The sequence below is a fragment of the Sciurus vulgaris genome (assembly GCF_902686455.1).
Source record: "Sciurus vulgaris genome assembly, chromosome: 6".
Classification (NCBI taxonomy): Eukaryota; Metazoa; Chordata; class Mammalia; order Rodentia; family Sciuridae; genus Sciurus; species Sciurus vulgaris.
In genome coordinates, this window is record NC_136466.1 from 108,430,167 (window position 1) to 108,447,707 (window position 17,541).

At 41.7% G+C, this 17,541-nt stretch overlaps 1 protein-coding gene across 5 annotated transcripts in view; it reads right to left on the reverse strand.

The window, feature by feature from the left end:
- Window positions 1–17,541, reverse strand: part of PDE8B (phosphodiesterase 8B) — a 212,931-nt gene that overhangs the window by 99,880 nt on the left and 95,510 nt on the right. For 2 of the 5 annotated variants that reach the window (XM_079143574.1, XM_079143572.1), the window contains exon 2: window positions 1,990–2,046. In XM_079143574.1, the coding sequence (XP_078999700.1) occupies window positions 1,990–2,046 (57 nt within the window). Of the gene's footprint in view, window positions 1–1,989; window positions 2,050–11,445; window positions 11,464–17,541 lie in introns of those variants that run through there. The other 3 variants (XM_079143573.1, XM_079143571.1, XM_079143575.1) reach the window with 2 other exon arrangements.

Below are 17,541 nucleotides of genomic sequence, written 5' to 3' on the forward strand. Positions count from 1 at the left end.
ATAGACAAAAATTAATTTTAAATGGATCATGAAGTCAAATGTAAAAACTAAAAATATAAAGCATTTAGAAGAAAAGACAATGAATTCTTAGATATGACATCAAATGATATTGAATGAAGAAAACAAGTTTCAGAATGATGCTTAGAATGTAACACCTTTCAAAAAAAGTTTTAAAACATGCTAAACAAGAGTGAATATTATGAATGGATATATACATATGAAGAGTGAGTATCCAGATATGTATTATGGTTATTTTCAGAGAGGAAAGGCAGGAATAGATGAAGGGCTAAATAATATCTGCAATCCGTTGTTTCTGGGCGGGTGGGGAACATCTAAAACAAACGTCAATATTTGATAGAAGTGGGCGTGGACACGTACCTTTATGGATATTTGAAATATCTTTAAACAAATTAAAGTTTTAGAAGAATGAAACATCCTTAGCGTGAGCATTCATGCCAGGGCAGCACAGAACAAAACAAAGATAACTGAGATTGATCTGCCTTTAGTAGTCCTCCAAGAAGTATTGCAGAAATTGCTTTGGGAATAAATCCCTGATACCAGCTCCTTTATTTGACATTCCCTTTATTCAAAACTGGAGTACAAAGTACATGTCCTCAGAACAACTACTGGAATTTTCCACTTGTTTGTATTCTACACAAATAGTTGTGGCTTCTGTTTATTTTTCTCTCTCTCTCTCCCTCTCTCTGTGCTCCTAAATTTGTTTTCATCAGATTTTCCCAAGCTAAAAACTCTTCCTTTTGGTTTTTTTCCCCCTTCCCGAGATTTGCATTTCCTTTTCCAAGCATGTATATGTATAAAGCATTATTTTCTTTTTTTCCATTTGCTTTTAACTCAAATAGTGCATTTCCTCAGTTTGTTTTCACTGTCATCTATAAGTTGACTGATTCGTCTACATCTTGTAGGCATCCCAAGCAGAGGATAAGCTTCCAGGTGCTAACAAGCTACAGCTGTTACAAGGTGGAGGCTCATTTTTTTAGACTAACAGGCTGATTTACATGCTGATGAGGATTTTTAAATGATTTAAACAGGTACAAATTTCCATTGTACATGTTTCTCATTTGGGGATAGGAAACTGACAGGAAGACACACTCTCGCAGTCACTGATAGAGCCAGATCAGCCCTGTGGGTGGCTGAGCCTTCTCTCCTGGGACCCTGGTTTCCTCTGTGTTGTCACAGAGCCCAGTAGGCTGCTTGGCTTAAGTCACATGGACATGAAAGGGAAGATTTTTGTCCTTTAATTCCCAAGCAACAATAACTGCTCTCATTTCTACATCCTAGGCACTCTAGGCTATTTCAGTTCACTTGCAGCTCCCTATGAGAAAAGCATATTCATCTCCACTCTGCAGAAAGGGCACTGGGCCACAGGAGTGAAACAACACGTGTGAGCTCACCGCTGGTGAAAGGCAGCGCCAAGACTCACACCCCAGGTCTGCCTTCACCACCGCACTGCTTCTTCCTATTCTGGCTATAGCAGTTTTTAGGTAGAAAACTTGTTCTTCCTCACTCTTCACTGGGGAATTTACTCATTATATTTATACTCAATATGGGACAATGTTTAAGTCTTCAAGAAAATAATCTGAGCTGAGCTCAGAGGCACAGGCTTGTATCCCAGCTGCTGGGGAGGCTGAGGCAGGAGATTTCCAGTTCAAGGTGAGCCTCAGCAACTTAGTGAGGCCCTAAGCAACTTAGTGAGACCTGGTCTTAAAAAGAAAAAGGGCTGGAAGTAGCTCAGTGGTAAAGCAATTCTGGGTTCAATTCCCAGTACCTCCCCCACAAATAAATAAACATTTAAAAAATAAAATAATGATTTCTCCATTATGACATTTATTAATGCAAACATTTGCAAACACACGTATATATACACTCTTTATGTATGTGGGTGTATGTGGGGCAAGGACGGCTGTCTGAGCCCCTTCATGTAACCATGTGCCCTGACGATAAAGCCCCTGCTGAGGGATGGAGGCGTACCTGGATAGGGTCCTGCGTCAGTCTCATGGGCCCAATGCGCACCTCCGCAGAAGACACCTGCTGAATAAAGGAGAGCGCGTGAGAAGGGTCGAGCCTTAACTACCCAAGTTGACAAATCCCTCCCTACACAGCATATTATGCCACTCTGTAGACTTCAAATGGAAGAATCTAACTTATCGACCTACAGAGAGGTTACAGAATATCATGGACAGTATACTCCTGATTCTAGAACAGAATATATACCACTACTAAGTGGTAGCTTTGGGTTAATTTCACCTTTAGGGCCTGGATTTTCACAAAACATGTACTATTTTGTGGAGAAAACAATTCAGTTCATTAATTATTCACTGAGCACATAGGATGTATGCTAGGCACAACTATTATTATAGTTATGGTTAAAATTCGAAAAAGAGAGTAAAAGTTCCTCTTGACCTTAGATGCTAAAGTATATCTATGGTTTAAAAGCTATTCCTATATTTGAGTCTTAGTTTTCTTATCTTCATGTTTTGGTATACACAGCTCACTCTCACCCACATTTACCAAGAATATCTTATTCATCTCGTTGAATTAACAGCACACCGTGACCACGGGAGCTGAACTCTGCCCTGTTGCTCCTGCAGTGAACCTGGGCTCTCAGGTGTCACTGGTCTATACCACCTAACCCTCTTTGGTTGCAGGCAGAGAGCAAATATTTGTCTTTATTTTTAATTACTTGGACTTCTAAAATGACTTTTCTCTAGACTAATTTGGTTGAAGGTCTTGGCCTCACCTCCATGGATCGAATTTTGTCTTTCTCTAAAGGCCGCAGTCACTTGCCACTACTTGGAAGCTTATCCTGCAAGCAACACAGTGTGTTGGCTCCTTGTCAGTCTAAGGAGCACTGTCAGCAAGCATCAGAATTTGCACGACCATTGCAACAACACGGAACCAAATGAGGCCTTATCCATTAAAAAACAAAACAAAACAAGAAGTACAGAACTTTCTAGAAATTATATTTCAGAGGAATAAAAATTTCCCTTCTTCCTAGCTCCCTCTTTTCCCGTGTTTAACTCCAGTCACTCATGCTGTGAATTCCTCTCCAAAGTTTCAACATTCTTTTCCTCTGTAGGCAGGATTCTCCCACCTTACCCCTGACATCAATGTGTAAAGAAATGAGGTGGAGTGCTTTGGCTTCTCACCAAACTGGCCAGCAGGAAACTTGAAAAGAACTCTCATGACAGTTCACCTGAGGCTGCTGGCCCTCTACAGTGGTTCTCAAGCAGGCAAAATTGCCCCTCCTTCTCCTCTGGAGAGGTGTCCTCCTTGACTATGGCTCAGGCACTCAGGTCCCTGAGCCTATGAGCCAGAGACAAGTTCTTTCAGCATTTTTCTGCTGTAAAAGTGAGATGCTTGAATTGTGTGTGTGCCTTTCTTACACTTCTTTTCCCTGAGCAAATCAGCATTTCGCAAGGTGTGCACACTGACATAAGCAGCCTCATGCATGGCCCCAAAAATGACTGCATTGAAAGGCATGTCCTGGGGTCTCCTGCCTCCCTGAGCTGCTGGGTCTCACCCAGCTCCACTCCCAAGGTCAATGCTATTGGAAACACATACCCTCCCTCAACAGCTCAACAGCCAGGACTTTGCTTAAAAAAAAAAAAAAAAAAAAAAAGATGATGATTAATAAGTGAAACTAATTTGGCTCAGATAAGTGTAACCATCTGGGATATCTTCTCACTCTCCCTGTGAGCTCTGCAGAGTTCAAGGCATCCATTGTACACAGGAGCCCCCTCTAACAAGGCCACCTGTTAGTGGCTGTTCCAGCAAATGTGGGCTGCTAAGTGGGTTGTCCAGGGACAGAAAATAAATTGATAAAATAATAAAAATTCAGAATAAAATAAAAAACCACTTGCTTTGGAAGGCTAAGAGACTGAGGGGAGAAAGGCACTAACTATCCAAAAAATAAAGGTAATTTACCCCAAATAGATGTGTTGCCTGTACATTTTTGTAAGTGACAATTCTGCACATGCAGCAGTGATACAGCTAACTTTCCTCTGTGTCAGGAGGCAGTTAGTTTCAACCTAACCAGTAGAATGTCTGGTAATGATGAACATTCCCTTCAGCCCTCTGTCCTGGGCATTGTGTGAGGCACTTTCACATGTATGATCTTAGCAGGAGATAGGCAAAGCCACCATAGGGGAGTGTGGAATTTTAAAGGAACATTCTACCTAGAATACACCATTTTCCTACCTAAAAACAAAAAGGACCTACCGTTTTCTCCCATAGTCCATCCCCTGCCCATTTAAACCTTTGATCCGACCTAGCAGGAAGCCAAGCTGTGAGCCTTCTGGAAGGAACACAGAGCCAGGGCCCTCTCCCAGCCCTCTTGCTCCACCTCCACCTCCACCTGTCCACCGCCTGTCTCCTCTCAGTCCCACTTCACTGCAACCTTTCCCAGTGTTGTTACTACCACCAATTCCAGTTTACCAGCTCCTCTGGTCCTATTTCTGGTCTCTTGGTTTGTCTGTTCCTTCTTGGGCTGTGCTTTAGGTCATCTGACCTTGACTTCTGTGTCCCAAAAGAACCCTGGCACCTGTCCTTGCTGGATATGGCCCCAGACAGTGGCCAGCAGAGCAAACTTGCAGCAGGCAGATTTGCACACAGCAGTTTGCGTTTCTGAAGAGGAGTTCTGCCGCCTACATTTCACCAAGTTATCATTCAGCAATTGTGCAGACACCTGTGTGGCCTCACCACGGTTCTCAACTTGAGAGTGAACTCTGAACAACTACAGATGCACAGATCCTCAATTAGTATATTATCTCTACCTCCAGGAGGCAACCGTGTTCCCCAAGGACAGAGAAACAGATGTGGGGGTGAAGTCACAGGTAGCAACGTTGTACTGTTTGAGAAGAGGGGAGGATGGGGCCAGAGACACACTTCCCAGCAACTCCAACCATAGGGATTCCCTAATAAGGAAGGACTGTTGAAAACAGTGTAGTTTTAACCATACTGTACACCATTTGTAGTGTATATGTGTGTGTATGAAAGATCACCAATTTCCCTTCAGATGAACGGGCTTTCTATATTTATATATCTAATTATTTATTTTGGTATCAGGGATTAAACACTCCTGTTTAATCCACATCTCCAGCTCTTTTTTTTTTTTTATGAGTTGCTTAGGGTCTCACTAAGTTACTAAGGCTGGCTTTGAACTAGTGATCCTCCTGCCTCAACCTCCTGAGTCACTGAGATTTACAGGTATACACCACTGTGCCCAGCTCAGATGAGTTGCCTTTCCAGTGGGGGAAAGAGTCCTATTTTATAGCATTTGCCAATTTCCATGGTTTAAATACATTTGCCATAGCCAATTTCAGTCTAGCAATACAGCTTGGCTATGTTGAAAAAAAAGATTCCTTGACTGTGGGATTGGGAATGTATATTTTCATTCAGAGAGTGTCTGAGTGGCAAACTCCTTCAGTCTTGGTTGACCTGCAAATGTCTGTTGCCCACTTTTGATTGATAGTTTAGCTAGATATAGAATTCTAATTGCAAGACATTCTCCCTCAGTCGTTGAAGTTGAGAGAGAGGAGGTAATTCTGTTTTGGGAGGTGGGGAGATCAAGCAAGACTTTGTGAAGGCAGAAAGGTTGTGAAGAATAGGAAGAAAGAGAGACTGGGTTGGGGTAAGAAATTCTAGGCATTATAGGACAGTTCAAGCAAAGTTGCACAGGCAGAAAAGTAAAGTTGTCCATGAGGAAGAAAAGAGGTATCTACGGAGGCTGGAGTATAGAGTGTAATCAAGAGATTGAGTGGGTGGAGTCAGACCTTCAGGGGTCACTAGAGTGCATCTCCCTCTTCATTCTGAAAGCACCAATCATTGCACTGTACATTTTTGAGCAGAGGACTCACAGAATCAGATCTTTAACTTGAGAAAAGAAAACATTTGGTTTGCCTGCTTTCCAAATAAACAAGAACAGAGATTTAGCACAAACAAACAAAAAACTCCTTTGAGTAGGAACAATAGCAATGAAAAACAAGTGGGAAATTATATTGCAATGATCAAGAAAAAGAATTACAGGAACAAAAAGCACATCTTGGCTTCATGTCAACAGAGAGGGAACTCCAAGATGCAGCCAGCTGCTGTGGGACAGGCATACTAGAGACACAGTATCATTTGGGTCGGTTAATTCTCTGGTCATGACACCACATTCTCTAGAGGTGATTGCCACAACTCTTGACAGTTTTAGCACTGAGAATCTTGTTGAGTAACTTGATACCAAGTTTTAGAGCTGTCCTTAGACCAGAGGGCAGCTAAGAATTCAGAAGGGAAAGCGACTGACCTAGAAAACCCTTGCCCAGCTCAGGGGCTCAGCAGCTTTCTCATCCTTTGAGGGTCTGCTCCAGTGCCCTCTACAATTAGAAGATGCTCAAGCCAAGCTTTATCCAGACAGAATGAGTAACTTTTTTTTTTTTTTTAAGTGTTAAGCTTTTTTTTTTTTTCCAGATGTTGATAGATCTTTATTTTATTTATTTATTTATATGTGGTGCTGAGAATCAAACCCAGTACCTCGCACATGCTAGGCAAGGCCTCTACCATTGAGGCACACCCAGCCCCCAGAATGAGTAACTCCTACTCTTCTTCTGCACTTCAGAGCACACATTTAATCAGTCATTTAGCGATTGTGCTCCTTAGCATGCCTGCAAGTTTCTTGAGAACATAGATTGTCTTTTTCACCATTTTATCCCCCGCCTCTAAAAGGTGCTCAGTAACCGTCTGGTGGAATTGGAGTTCACCGCTTGAGATCACACAGATTTGAAGTAGTTTCAGGAATGAGACCTCCTTCTTCCTAAGCCCAGTCACTGTTCTTCCATTACACTCCAACACTTCATCACCCGCTTTTGTATTAAGGTTTGCTGGACTGCGTTATGATTGTGCTTGTGAGATGATCCAGTACCTGGCGATCTCTGCTCACGCCCTGGTAGTCTGTTAGCAGAGCTGCCACGGCACCGAGAAGGAAGGGGTGTGAGTGTGTGTGCACACGCGCTTGTGTGTGTCAGGGTGGGGTTGGGACTTTCATCACTTCTGCCTTCCCAGGCGCGCGTCTGAATCTTCCCCACTTCAGAACGCCTTCCCTGGTGGATGCCCGTCCTCCCCACAGTCTGCAGGACCAAGTGTTCGCACACAGCTCAGGGCAAACTGACCGCTTCAAGAGAGGGATGCACGGTGCCAATCACTGCTCACTCATTACCCGGACCGTGTAGGCATGGAATGTGCATTTTCAAACGCTCTGAATCCACTTTTGGTTCTGATTTTAGAACAGCACTTAATTATCTCAAGATGCCCCCTGTCCATCCTCCATTCTCAGGCCAACTTGGTTCTTTATTCTTTTGAGCTCTGGGCAAACAAAGGTTGTTTTTGCATTTTGCCTTTTGAATGGGCCACATCCACTCTCTGGCTGCCAGTCAGACAGGCCCAGGCACTGCAGCATCTGGGTGACCCCACTGTGAGGCTGGGCATCTCTGCTCCAAGCTGAGAACCCTGTTCCCTATCCCAGCACTCCAGAACTGTGCCTAGCACCCCCAGAACACTCTCTACTGCCTTCTGTCCTTTGTGTCATGACCCACTGGCTGGCTCTGCCCTCACACCAGCCTCCAGCCCTCCTCTGGCTTTGATCTGGCTGATCTCAGGACCTCCCAGCATTTCTGACACCGTGGGCCCTTCAGAGTCCAAGAGGTCACTGGGTGGCTCAGGATCTTCCCTCCTCTTCCTGCTTACATCTCTGGCTGGACATTCTCTACCTGTGTCTGGGGAACTGTTAAAATACCCCAAAGTCTGGATTCAACTCCACACCAAGAGAATAAGAATCTCCAAAGAGGGGACCCAGGAATCAGCATTTTTAAAATCTCAGATGCACCAGGGGTTCTGAACCACTATTCTCTTCAACAGACCAATGCAAAATAATATCCCTTAATTATAATCAAAATCAATAAAATTTTATTTGTAGTCTAGTTTTGTTGTGCAGAGATAATTAGACGATTACTAATAGTCACTAAACACTGACAGTAGGTGACATATCTAACTACTTGGTGTTTTATGGCCTGCAGTTTTGAATATACCTTAATTTGGCAGCATGATGTTTAATCACATAAATATACAAATATCTACTCATTAAGAGATACAACTATTAAAGAAGAGATTTATTAATTTGACTTTACAATTATAACTTCTATTCACCATAAATAAAAACAAAGACCATTATAACAAAAAAAGATATATCCCACACCCAGAGAGGTGAAATCTAAAATATTGAAAATCCCAAAATGTATAATAAGAAAATTTAAAACAGGAATTTAAAAAAACAAACAAGAAGAAAGTTGGACAAAAAGTTTTTTTAAAAAAATTCACAAGAAAGGAAATACAAGTAGAAAGAGGAGTTCAACCTCATTAGTAATCAGGAAAAATAAAAATTTCAAATTATAATGGGATACTATATTACACCCAACCATTTTAATCAGGAAAATAGCAAAGAAAGCAAACTCGATCTAGCAAGGGCAAGGAGGCAGATACGCAAGAATGTTTACACCTTGCTGGTGGGTGTATAAACTGGTTCATTCTCTTTGAAGAAATTCAGAAATTTCTACTAAAGATAAAGAAGAGTACATCCTATAATTCAGCTCTCTCTGTTAATATAAAGATGCAGTACAAGGATCAGCATTATTTGTAAAAGCAAAGTTTAGAAATAGCCTAATTTACAATCCACTAACATTTATCATCATGTAAAGTTAATAAATATACCAAGGAATAGCCTTACAAATGGAATACTATACAGCTATGAAAATGAGTCAACTAGAGCTACCCATTCAAAATGGACAAATCTCTCAAACACAGAGTTAAAAATGACAACAAAAATATAAGTTTTAGGAAAACACATACCTTAAAATACCACTTAGATAAAATATTCTGAAATATTAAAAACAATACTAAACATAGTGTAGGAATATTTATTTGGTAACAGTACAAAGAAATACAAGTTCTCAGTTCAATACAAGTTCAGGGAGGTGTTCCTGCAAGTGGAGAGGGGGATGTATTCAGGGACAGAAATACCAGGCACTTCAATTATATTGTTAATGATTTGGTTTTTTAATCAGTGAGCAGTGAGTACTCAGGTGTTTATTAAATTATACTCCCTGATTTTATATATCTTAAGAATTGTAAAATAAACAAAATATATTAAATTTTATTGAAAAGTTCATCTTTTATTTTGGGCTTAATATTAACTAAACAGTATCTACTATATAAATATTCTACATTTACTATTTTGTTTTCCAGGGAAGCCTCTATTTGGTGAAATATGAGATACTTAAGATTCCTCAGAATACAGATAGAGTCCCTCTGGAACTTGGTAAATTAAAATCATAGAAAATTGAGCTAAGACTCCAGGGACCTTGTTCAAGATGACAGCTCTGTGCCCCTATAAGACAAGAGGCAGCTGATGAGTCCCCCACTTACATCATCTCATGGACGGGTCACTGCAATCCCACAGGGACTCGTGGGCCCTTTTCATACTGAAGGAGTTAAAGCCACAGAGAGTGTAAGCAACTTTCCCAAGGGGCTGGGGCTGAGGCTGAGGCCCAGGTCTGCCTCACTGGGAAAACCGTGCTCTAAGCCATGTTTTCACTCATGACTCAGTTTGTTCCAGAAAGGTCCCTGAATGATGTACAAAATGACTTTAAATACATAAGAGTGTCTTTAATGACTTATAAATAAGATTTAAATAATCTGGCTGAGAAATAACAATCTTGGAAGAGATGAAGTGAGTTGGGAGGTAAGTGTCCACGCATTTGCCACCAAACGCACACTCCTGCAGGCATGGGCTCTGAATCTGCGAGGCTGCACTGCTGGGGCAGAGGGAGATGACCCCACCCTCAGCCCCCTCTGGGCCACAGCACTCACGAGACCCAGAGATAGGCCTCCAGCAGCTCAGCTCACACGGGCCCCACACGCCCTCTCCCCACTCTCCACGGTCACAATTGTGAACAGAGCTGATCTTTTTTAAGAAGTGCGATCACTAACTGGGCACGGTGGCTCGTGCCTGCAATCCCAGCTACTTGGGAGGCCGAGGCAGAAAGATTACACGAGTTCAAGGTCAGCCTTGGCCATTTAGTGGGGCGATGGGGATGTAGCTCAGTGGGACAGTGCCACTGGGTGGAACCCCAGGATGAAGGAGGAGGAGGTAAAGGAGACAGAGGGACAGGAGAGGGAGGAGGAAGGAGTGGGAAGGAGAGGAGAACAGCTGCTGTCACTGCTCGCTGTGAGCCTGACTAGTTGAGAGGAGGAGAGGACGCTGGATCTCACCCTGCCTGGAAAATATGTCAGTGAGAAAAGATAAAAAAGGCCATCCTCAAGCAGCTCGGAAGCAGTCATTTTAAAAAATAAATAAGCACAGAAGTCATACAGCTGTCGTCACGTCCAAACCCAGGAAACTGGGCTGGCAGAGCCTCATGAAAAAGTCACTTCCCCTATAAATATTAGAAAGAGAGAAATGATTTGTACAATAGAGTCATGTCATCTACAGCCATGAAAAAAATAGCACAGCCTGATATCGATTATGTATTAAAATGGAAAGGAAAAAAATGGTCTAGACTATCACCCATGAAATGACAAGTACCCAGAGGAGGCCAACACAAGGAAGGCTTAGAGAGCGTTAACTTCAGAGGGGGAAGAAAGACCCAACTGGACTTTTTTAAAATATTTTTTTAGATGTTGATAGGCCTAATTTTATTAATTTATTTATATACTGAGAATCGAATCCAGTACCGCACACGTTAGGCAAGTGCTCTACCACTGAGCCACGACCCCAGCCCCCAACTGTACTTTGATGTAGGATTATAACAAAAGGTTTTTCATCACACGCACAGTGCAAGAATCAAGGCACTGAGTTTTCATAAATATAACGACTTCACCAAGTACACTCAACTGAGTGTCTAAACAAAGCACAATTCCCAGATTCCAAAGATCAAACCCAAGGTCTGACAAGGGGAGTAGAGGAATTTAAAGGCAATGGTAAAAATGTGACATCTCTAAGTTCCTTCCTTTGCTCAGGGACACTACTGCTAATAGACACTGTCGATGTCTTCAAGCATGTAAAATTGCACTGTATAACAGAGTATAAGCAAGAACAGTTACTTCCGACTACTTGGGAGGCAATTACCCAGGCTGTGGAAAAACCCAAGCTTTCATTTCTGATCCTCATCCGAACAACCCTAAGTCTGCTGATGCCTCCTCTTCTCCTGAGCAATAAAGGAAGAAGGGAGAAAGCAGGGAGGGATGATATTCAAATCAGTCAATTTTGCTCCACGGTCAGCAGTTCTGGTAAACACATTGGATGGGCAAGGAAACAAACCATCTGCTAAAAATGAGTTTTAGAGATTTCCTGTGGATTTCAATTACCCATTTTGCCTCTGCCCTCAATTTTACCATTGATAAAGCAGAGCTGCCTCAGAGAACCAAGAGTGAAATGTCTTCCTTGCTTGGCTCCACTCAGACTTCACACTAGGTCTTCCATGACCCTGAAGCAACTCTGGACTCCCAGTCATTTCAGGTACCCCACCAAGAATTCAGTCACACTAGCTATCCTGACTGGTGCATCAGGGCCACTTGCACCGGGATGCACCTTGACCTTCAGGCACCGAGTCCACAGGTCACATGGTCCTCAGGGGTAATGAATGTCCGGTGGGCACTGTCTCCCATTGCTTCTTCAAGTACTCTCACCAGAATAAATCCCATTTAAAAGTAACCCATGTGACGTCACATGCAAAATACAAATGCCCACTTTTTGGAAAGGCATTTTATTTACTTGGTAAAAATGATCATCATTTCAAGTAGTTGCTCATAAAAAGTACCTTTCACATCCAGAAGATCTAAAATCTGAGTAAAATGCTACATGATTAACACCTCAACACGTTTAGAAGGTTAGCAAAGATGACAGGTGCCCCCAGGTCTGCAGGGCTTCTCCTGCGAAGGTCCCTGAGGACTCAGACCCATCTGTAGTCCCACCACTTCAGCTAACCCACGTGGAGGGCAGACCTCACTGCACTTTGAACCTCCAAGGCCAGTAAGACAACACCCTTGACGTTACTTCTTCCTTACATTATTTTTAAGATGTAGAGAAGCAGGCAGGCGAGCAGCATTGACAGAAGCAACCTGTTGACAAATAGGCGGCTGAGCTGAGGAAGGGTTCCCATGGCAGTACCCCTCTTCCTCCTAGAAACTACTTAGGTAGAAAGGGGTACGGAATGAGCATGTTCATGGCGCGGTGCAGAAAATTTCCCCAGCACAGCAAAGGGTTAAGTAAGTCTCAAAAGACCATTCCATGTCCAACCAAAGTACATTTCTTTTTTAAAAATGGTTCCAATGCATAGCCTGTCATGCTTGGATCCACTGACCTCTCTTGGCTGGAGAACAGGCTGGCTACCTTGCCATTGCCTAAGAGAAGAAGGAGGGCCAGGGACTCCCTCTGTTCCTGCTCTGAATCCCTGAGCACTTGCTCGTTCTGAGAGGCCCCAGGTTCTCACCTTCCTGACTCAAGGGAATAACATGCTTTCATCGGAGTGACTATGGGTTCTGTGCCCTGACCGGGCTCTGCAGCATCCAGGAATGAGGCTTCACGCCCCTCAGGAAGAGGCTGAGAGCATTCTGGCCCACTCCAACCAGCATGTGAGGACCCTGATCAAAGGAGACTACCTCACAAGCCACGCACTCTCAGGTCTTGCACCCCCAATCTCTCTACAACACAATAAGCAGGTCATGAAAAGTTACTGTAGTAAGAATCTGGGACTTTGCCAGGTAGACTAAGGTGCAGCACTGATGGATGAGTGGTTAGCTGGATAATCCTAGTGAAAGTGTAGATAAACTGAGGTAGTCAAGACTGGAAAACCAAAGATCAGAAAGGAGTTGCTGCAGTGACCCAACCCGGTGCTCCTTGAGTGTAGCCCCTGAACCCACAGTGTCAGCATCACCTGGGACGTAGACAAGTGGATATTCTTAGTCCCAGATGGACTGAATCAGAAACTCTGGACATAAAGCTCAATGTGTTCCCTGACTGGCCTTCCAGGTGATTATCACACTTGCTGAAGTTTGAGAACCACCACCAGTATAGACAAGAGATGTTGGGTGTTTACACTAGGTGTAGTAGTGGAGGAACAGAAAGAAGGAGATGAATTAGAGGTAGATTGGGCTCATAAAATCAACTGAGACATGTGTGGGCAAAGGAGGAGAAAGAAAGTGAAGTTCATCGATTCTGGCTTGAGTGACTGGGTGGGTAATCAAGAATACAGGAGGTAAGCTGGGTGCAGAGGCGCACCGCTATACTCCCGGAGGCTGAGGCAGGAGGATCATGAGTTGAAAGTCAGCCTCAGCAACTTAGTGAGGCCCTTAAAACCTAGTGAGACTCTGTCTCAAAATAAAAAATAAAAACAGCTGGGAATAAGTGCCCCTGGATTCAATCCCTGGTACAAAAAAATGATCATAATACAGGAGGTGAATTCGGCTTACAGGGAATAATGAGTTAAGTGCTGAACATGCTGGACACACTGAGTTTGAAATGCCTCTGGGCCACCCACAAGGCAATGAGTATGGTGGTCAGAGAGAGACAGGAGTATAAGGAGAGCCATGTAAAACCCTGCCATCACTCAGAGTAGACCAAGCTCTGTTTCCCAGACAGCTCTGGGGAATACCAGTATCAGAGGGCCAAGGACAGGCAGAGAAGTCCACGTAAGAGCAGGAAGAAGGAAAAAAAGAGAAGAAAAGAAAATCAGGCTGATTCTTCCAGAACCTCAGTTATTTCCTCAGGACACAGGTAGGTTTTGTCTCCTTAGAGTTATCTATTTATATAATGCACCACAATCAATAAGTCAATATATAATCATCTTAGGAAACGGCAAGATAACATTTTCATAAAAGTCAACATTCATTTTAAAATTCTTTTAATGATAATGTTTCCAATATCCATCCCTTCTTTTCTCTTCAGGGGTCACTGATTTCTGCTTGGTATCTAAGTGGTTCTTAGAGGACACATGATTATGTGTGAACACAGTTAAGCTTTTCACTTCCCTGGCTACAGCCATGGGTGAGGACTTGTCATGTGACTTCAGTTGTCCAATATAAGTTTATCTCAAGATTCTAAACGATGCTAGGAAGAAAACATTTTATACGTGTGTGCGCGCGCACACACACACACACTGCTGAAAATGAAAGCAACACCGTGCAGAACAGAGAAATGGAAAGAAACCCAGACCCTTTGTAACACTCCCAAATTACCAGCCTTCCTTGAAACCATGTCTACCTCTGGACTTTTCAGTTATGTGAGCCAATAAATTGCCCCTTTCTTCTTATTCAACAAGGTCGAATGAGGTTTTCTGTGCTTAAAACAGAAAGCGTCCAATGAAGACATCACTTCCCCTTGTTGATATTTGAAAGAGATCTGATAATATGTATCCTCTGAGTGGAGAACCAGCCACACAAACTACAGCTCAATTGGTGTGTGGCTTCCCAAAAGGAAGGGTATGAAACAGTCACAACCCACAGGACTGGAGGCAAGGCCAAGAGCTGAGCAGAGGAGAAAAGGCATTCCAACTGAGGGGTAAGAGACCACTTTCACAGCTGTCTTTGGATCAGGAATCCAGGAAAGCCAGGGGTCTCATGCGCCCCGATGTCTCATGTGCCAATTAGCAGTCCCCATGCCAAGTTGCCAGTCACAGAGGCTGACAGAAGATTCCTCAAGATGGATTCACAGGAAACTCATTCCCTGAGGTCTGGCACGTTCAAAGGGCTTATGGTGGATTTTATACTTCAAGGTCACTTTGGCTAGAGAGAGAAGTTTTTCTTTTCTATATTATCTTCATGTTTCTCCATTGTCTTCTGGCTTAAAGCACTGCTATCAAGCTCAGTGCCAGTCCGACTTTCTTTTCCTTATAAATGACTTGGTCTTTTGGCCTGACCCCCAAAAGATTTATTTTCTTTATGGTGAGATGATTTTACTAGAATATGTATTAGTGTTATCCATTCTGGATCAATTTTGCCAGTACAAAATGTGATTTGGTTTTGTTTTCAGCAACTTCTATATAATATACATGTATATAGCAGATATTACATATGTGTACATGTGTATGTAGATATTCCATTTGTGATCACATATATAATGGTTCATTATGTGTACTATGTGGATTTCCCTTGCCTATCTTCCATATTTTTAGCTTTCTCTCAAATATTTTTGTCTTTTTTATTTTGTTTCTTCTTCTGTTCCAATTTCTATTCCCCTTACAGTGCTTTCAGCAGAGTCTGTTCATCTTTATATTATTTCCAGTTGGATTTGAATTTCTTAGATTTTTTGGCTTTTATTTCCACTTTTCTCAGTCACCAATTCTTTCATATCTTTCTACACTCTAATCTGTTTTTCTAATTTTTATTTCAAAAATTTTCTTTCAAAATTTTTAATCATTTTCTTAATTTCCTCCAGATCAGTCTGAGATATTAGGTTGCCATTTTTTCCTGTTTTGTAGGCATATTTTTCTTATGCACCTTCATACCTGTCTGTTGGGCTGTGAACCCACCTCCCCTCTCAGCTATTGCTCTCAAATCAATACCAAGCCCTCCACTCCCAGGGTGACTGCCCACTTCCTAGGATGAGTGTTAGGGGCAATGTCTAGGGTCCCCACCCATCAGGGTCAATGGAAGTCATCATTTTTCAGTCATTTTTTCCTGCAGAGTTGCCTGTTGTTACCAGTGGTTTGGCCCCAGTTGCTTATACTTCTGTGTGCAATACTTAGATAATTATTTTTATAAAAGATATTGCTTGTGTATTGTATGCTTCATCTATATTATTTCTGTTTTATGAGGTGATATGAGACGATTTTTTAATAACACCATAAAAGTAGTATCCATGTAAGAAAAAAATTGCTAGTTAAGATTTTATTAAAATTAAAAACTGTTTTTATAATAAAAGACACTGTGAAAAGAATGAAAAGACAAACCACAGATGGGGTAGGGAATGTTTTCAAAACATATTTGATAAAGGATATCTTATACACAAAATATACAAAGGACCCTTAAAACTCAACATGAAGAAAACAAACAACCAGAAAAATAAAAAATAAAAAAAATAGGCAAAAGATCTAAATGAATAACTCACCAAAGTAGATACACAGGAAGTTTATGGCAATGCCAGTTTTTTAGATTTTAGTTAATTGAGGATGCAGACTGCACTTAGTGTCAATAGCAAAAACAAAACCTTAAGAAACAATTGTTTCATTCAAACATTTAACAATTTTTTAAATTTTTTTTTAGTTGTTGGTGGACCTTTATTTTATTCCTTTATTTTTATGTGGTGCTGAGAATCAAACCCAGTGCCTCTCACATGTTAGGCAAGCACTCTACCACTAAGCCACAACCCCAGTCCCAACAAATGTTTACTGAGCATCCACCATGGTGCAGTCACTGGGGAAATTAACATTTGCTCACTGCTGCACAAGTTGATTAATGACTTGATTTGGACTGAACTCAAAAGTCTCTGCCTCCAGTTCTTATGCTTGCACCTGCTACAACAACCCCCAGATAGCCTGTATATTAGTGGGGAAGTAAAGGAAAGTATCCATTGTCTTTCTTGGCGGGGGGAATCAATACTGAAAAGATGTCAAGTCTCTTCTAAATTAATCTACATAGTAAGTACTATAAATATCCTGGAACAATTATTTTTCTATTTTTAAAATTTTAACCAACACATAATTGTACATATTTATAGGGTACAGTGGAATAGTTCAATACATGAATGCCATGCATTATGATCAGATTAATTGTTATATCTATCACTGCGAACACTATCCCTTTTTGTCCTAGGAAGACTCAAAACCCTCTTTGTTATCTATTTTGAATGCATATTCAATTGTTGTCAACCATAGCATCCTACTGTGCTATAGAACGTGGGAAATTATTCCTCCTCTCCAACTGCACCGCTGTGCCTACTGACCATCCTCGGTCCATCTCATCTTCCCTCACACCCTTCCCAAGTCTCAGAACCACCCTTCTATTCTCTGCTTCTATATCATCAACTTTTTTAAATTGTTCATATATGAGAACAGGTAGTATTTGTCTTTCTGTGCCTGACTTACTTAACGTAATGTCCTCTAATTCCATCCACATTCCAGCCAGCATTTTCACCTTCTGAAATGATTCTGAAATCCTTGTAGAAGAATAAATGCCAGAAAACTGCAAAGAAGAATTATGATTCTTTTGCTCTGCCAGATGTAAAAATGTACTGCAGAGATACAATTATCAAAACAATGTGATTCTGGCAGAGATATCAATGAAAGATAACAGAACCAATGTCTGACCCAATATGTGTATGTATATATAATCTCTAGAAATGTATAGATATGATATCAGTATAAGTGTCATTTCCTATCGGTGGGGAAGAGGTGGATACTTCAATAATAATATTGTGATAACTGGTTAACTATGTTTAAAAATATGAAGTCAACTCCATGTGTCAGGAATATACCAATTACTTCCAGATAGATT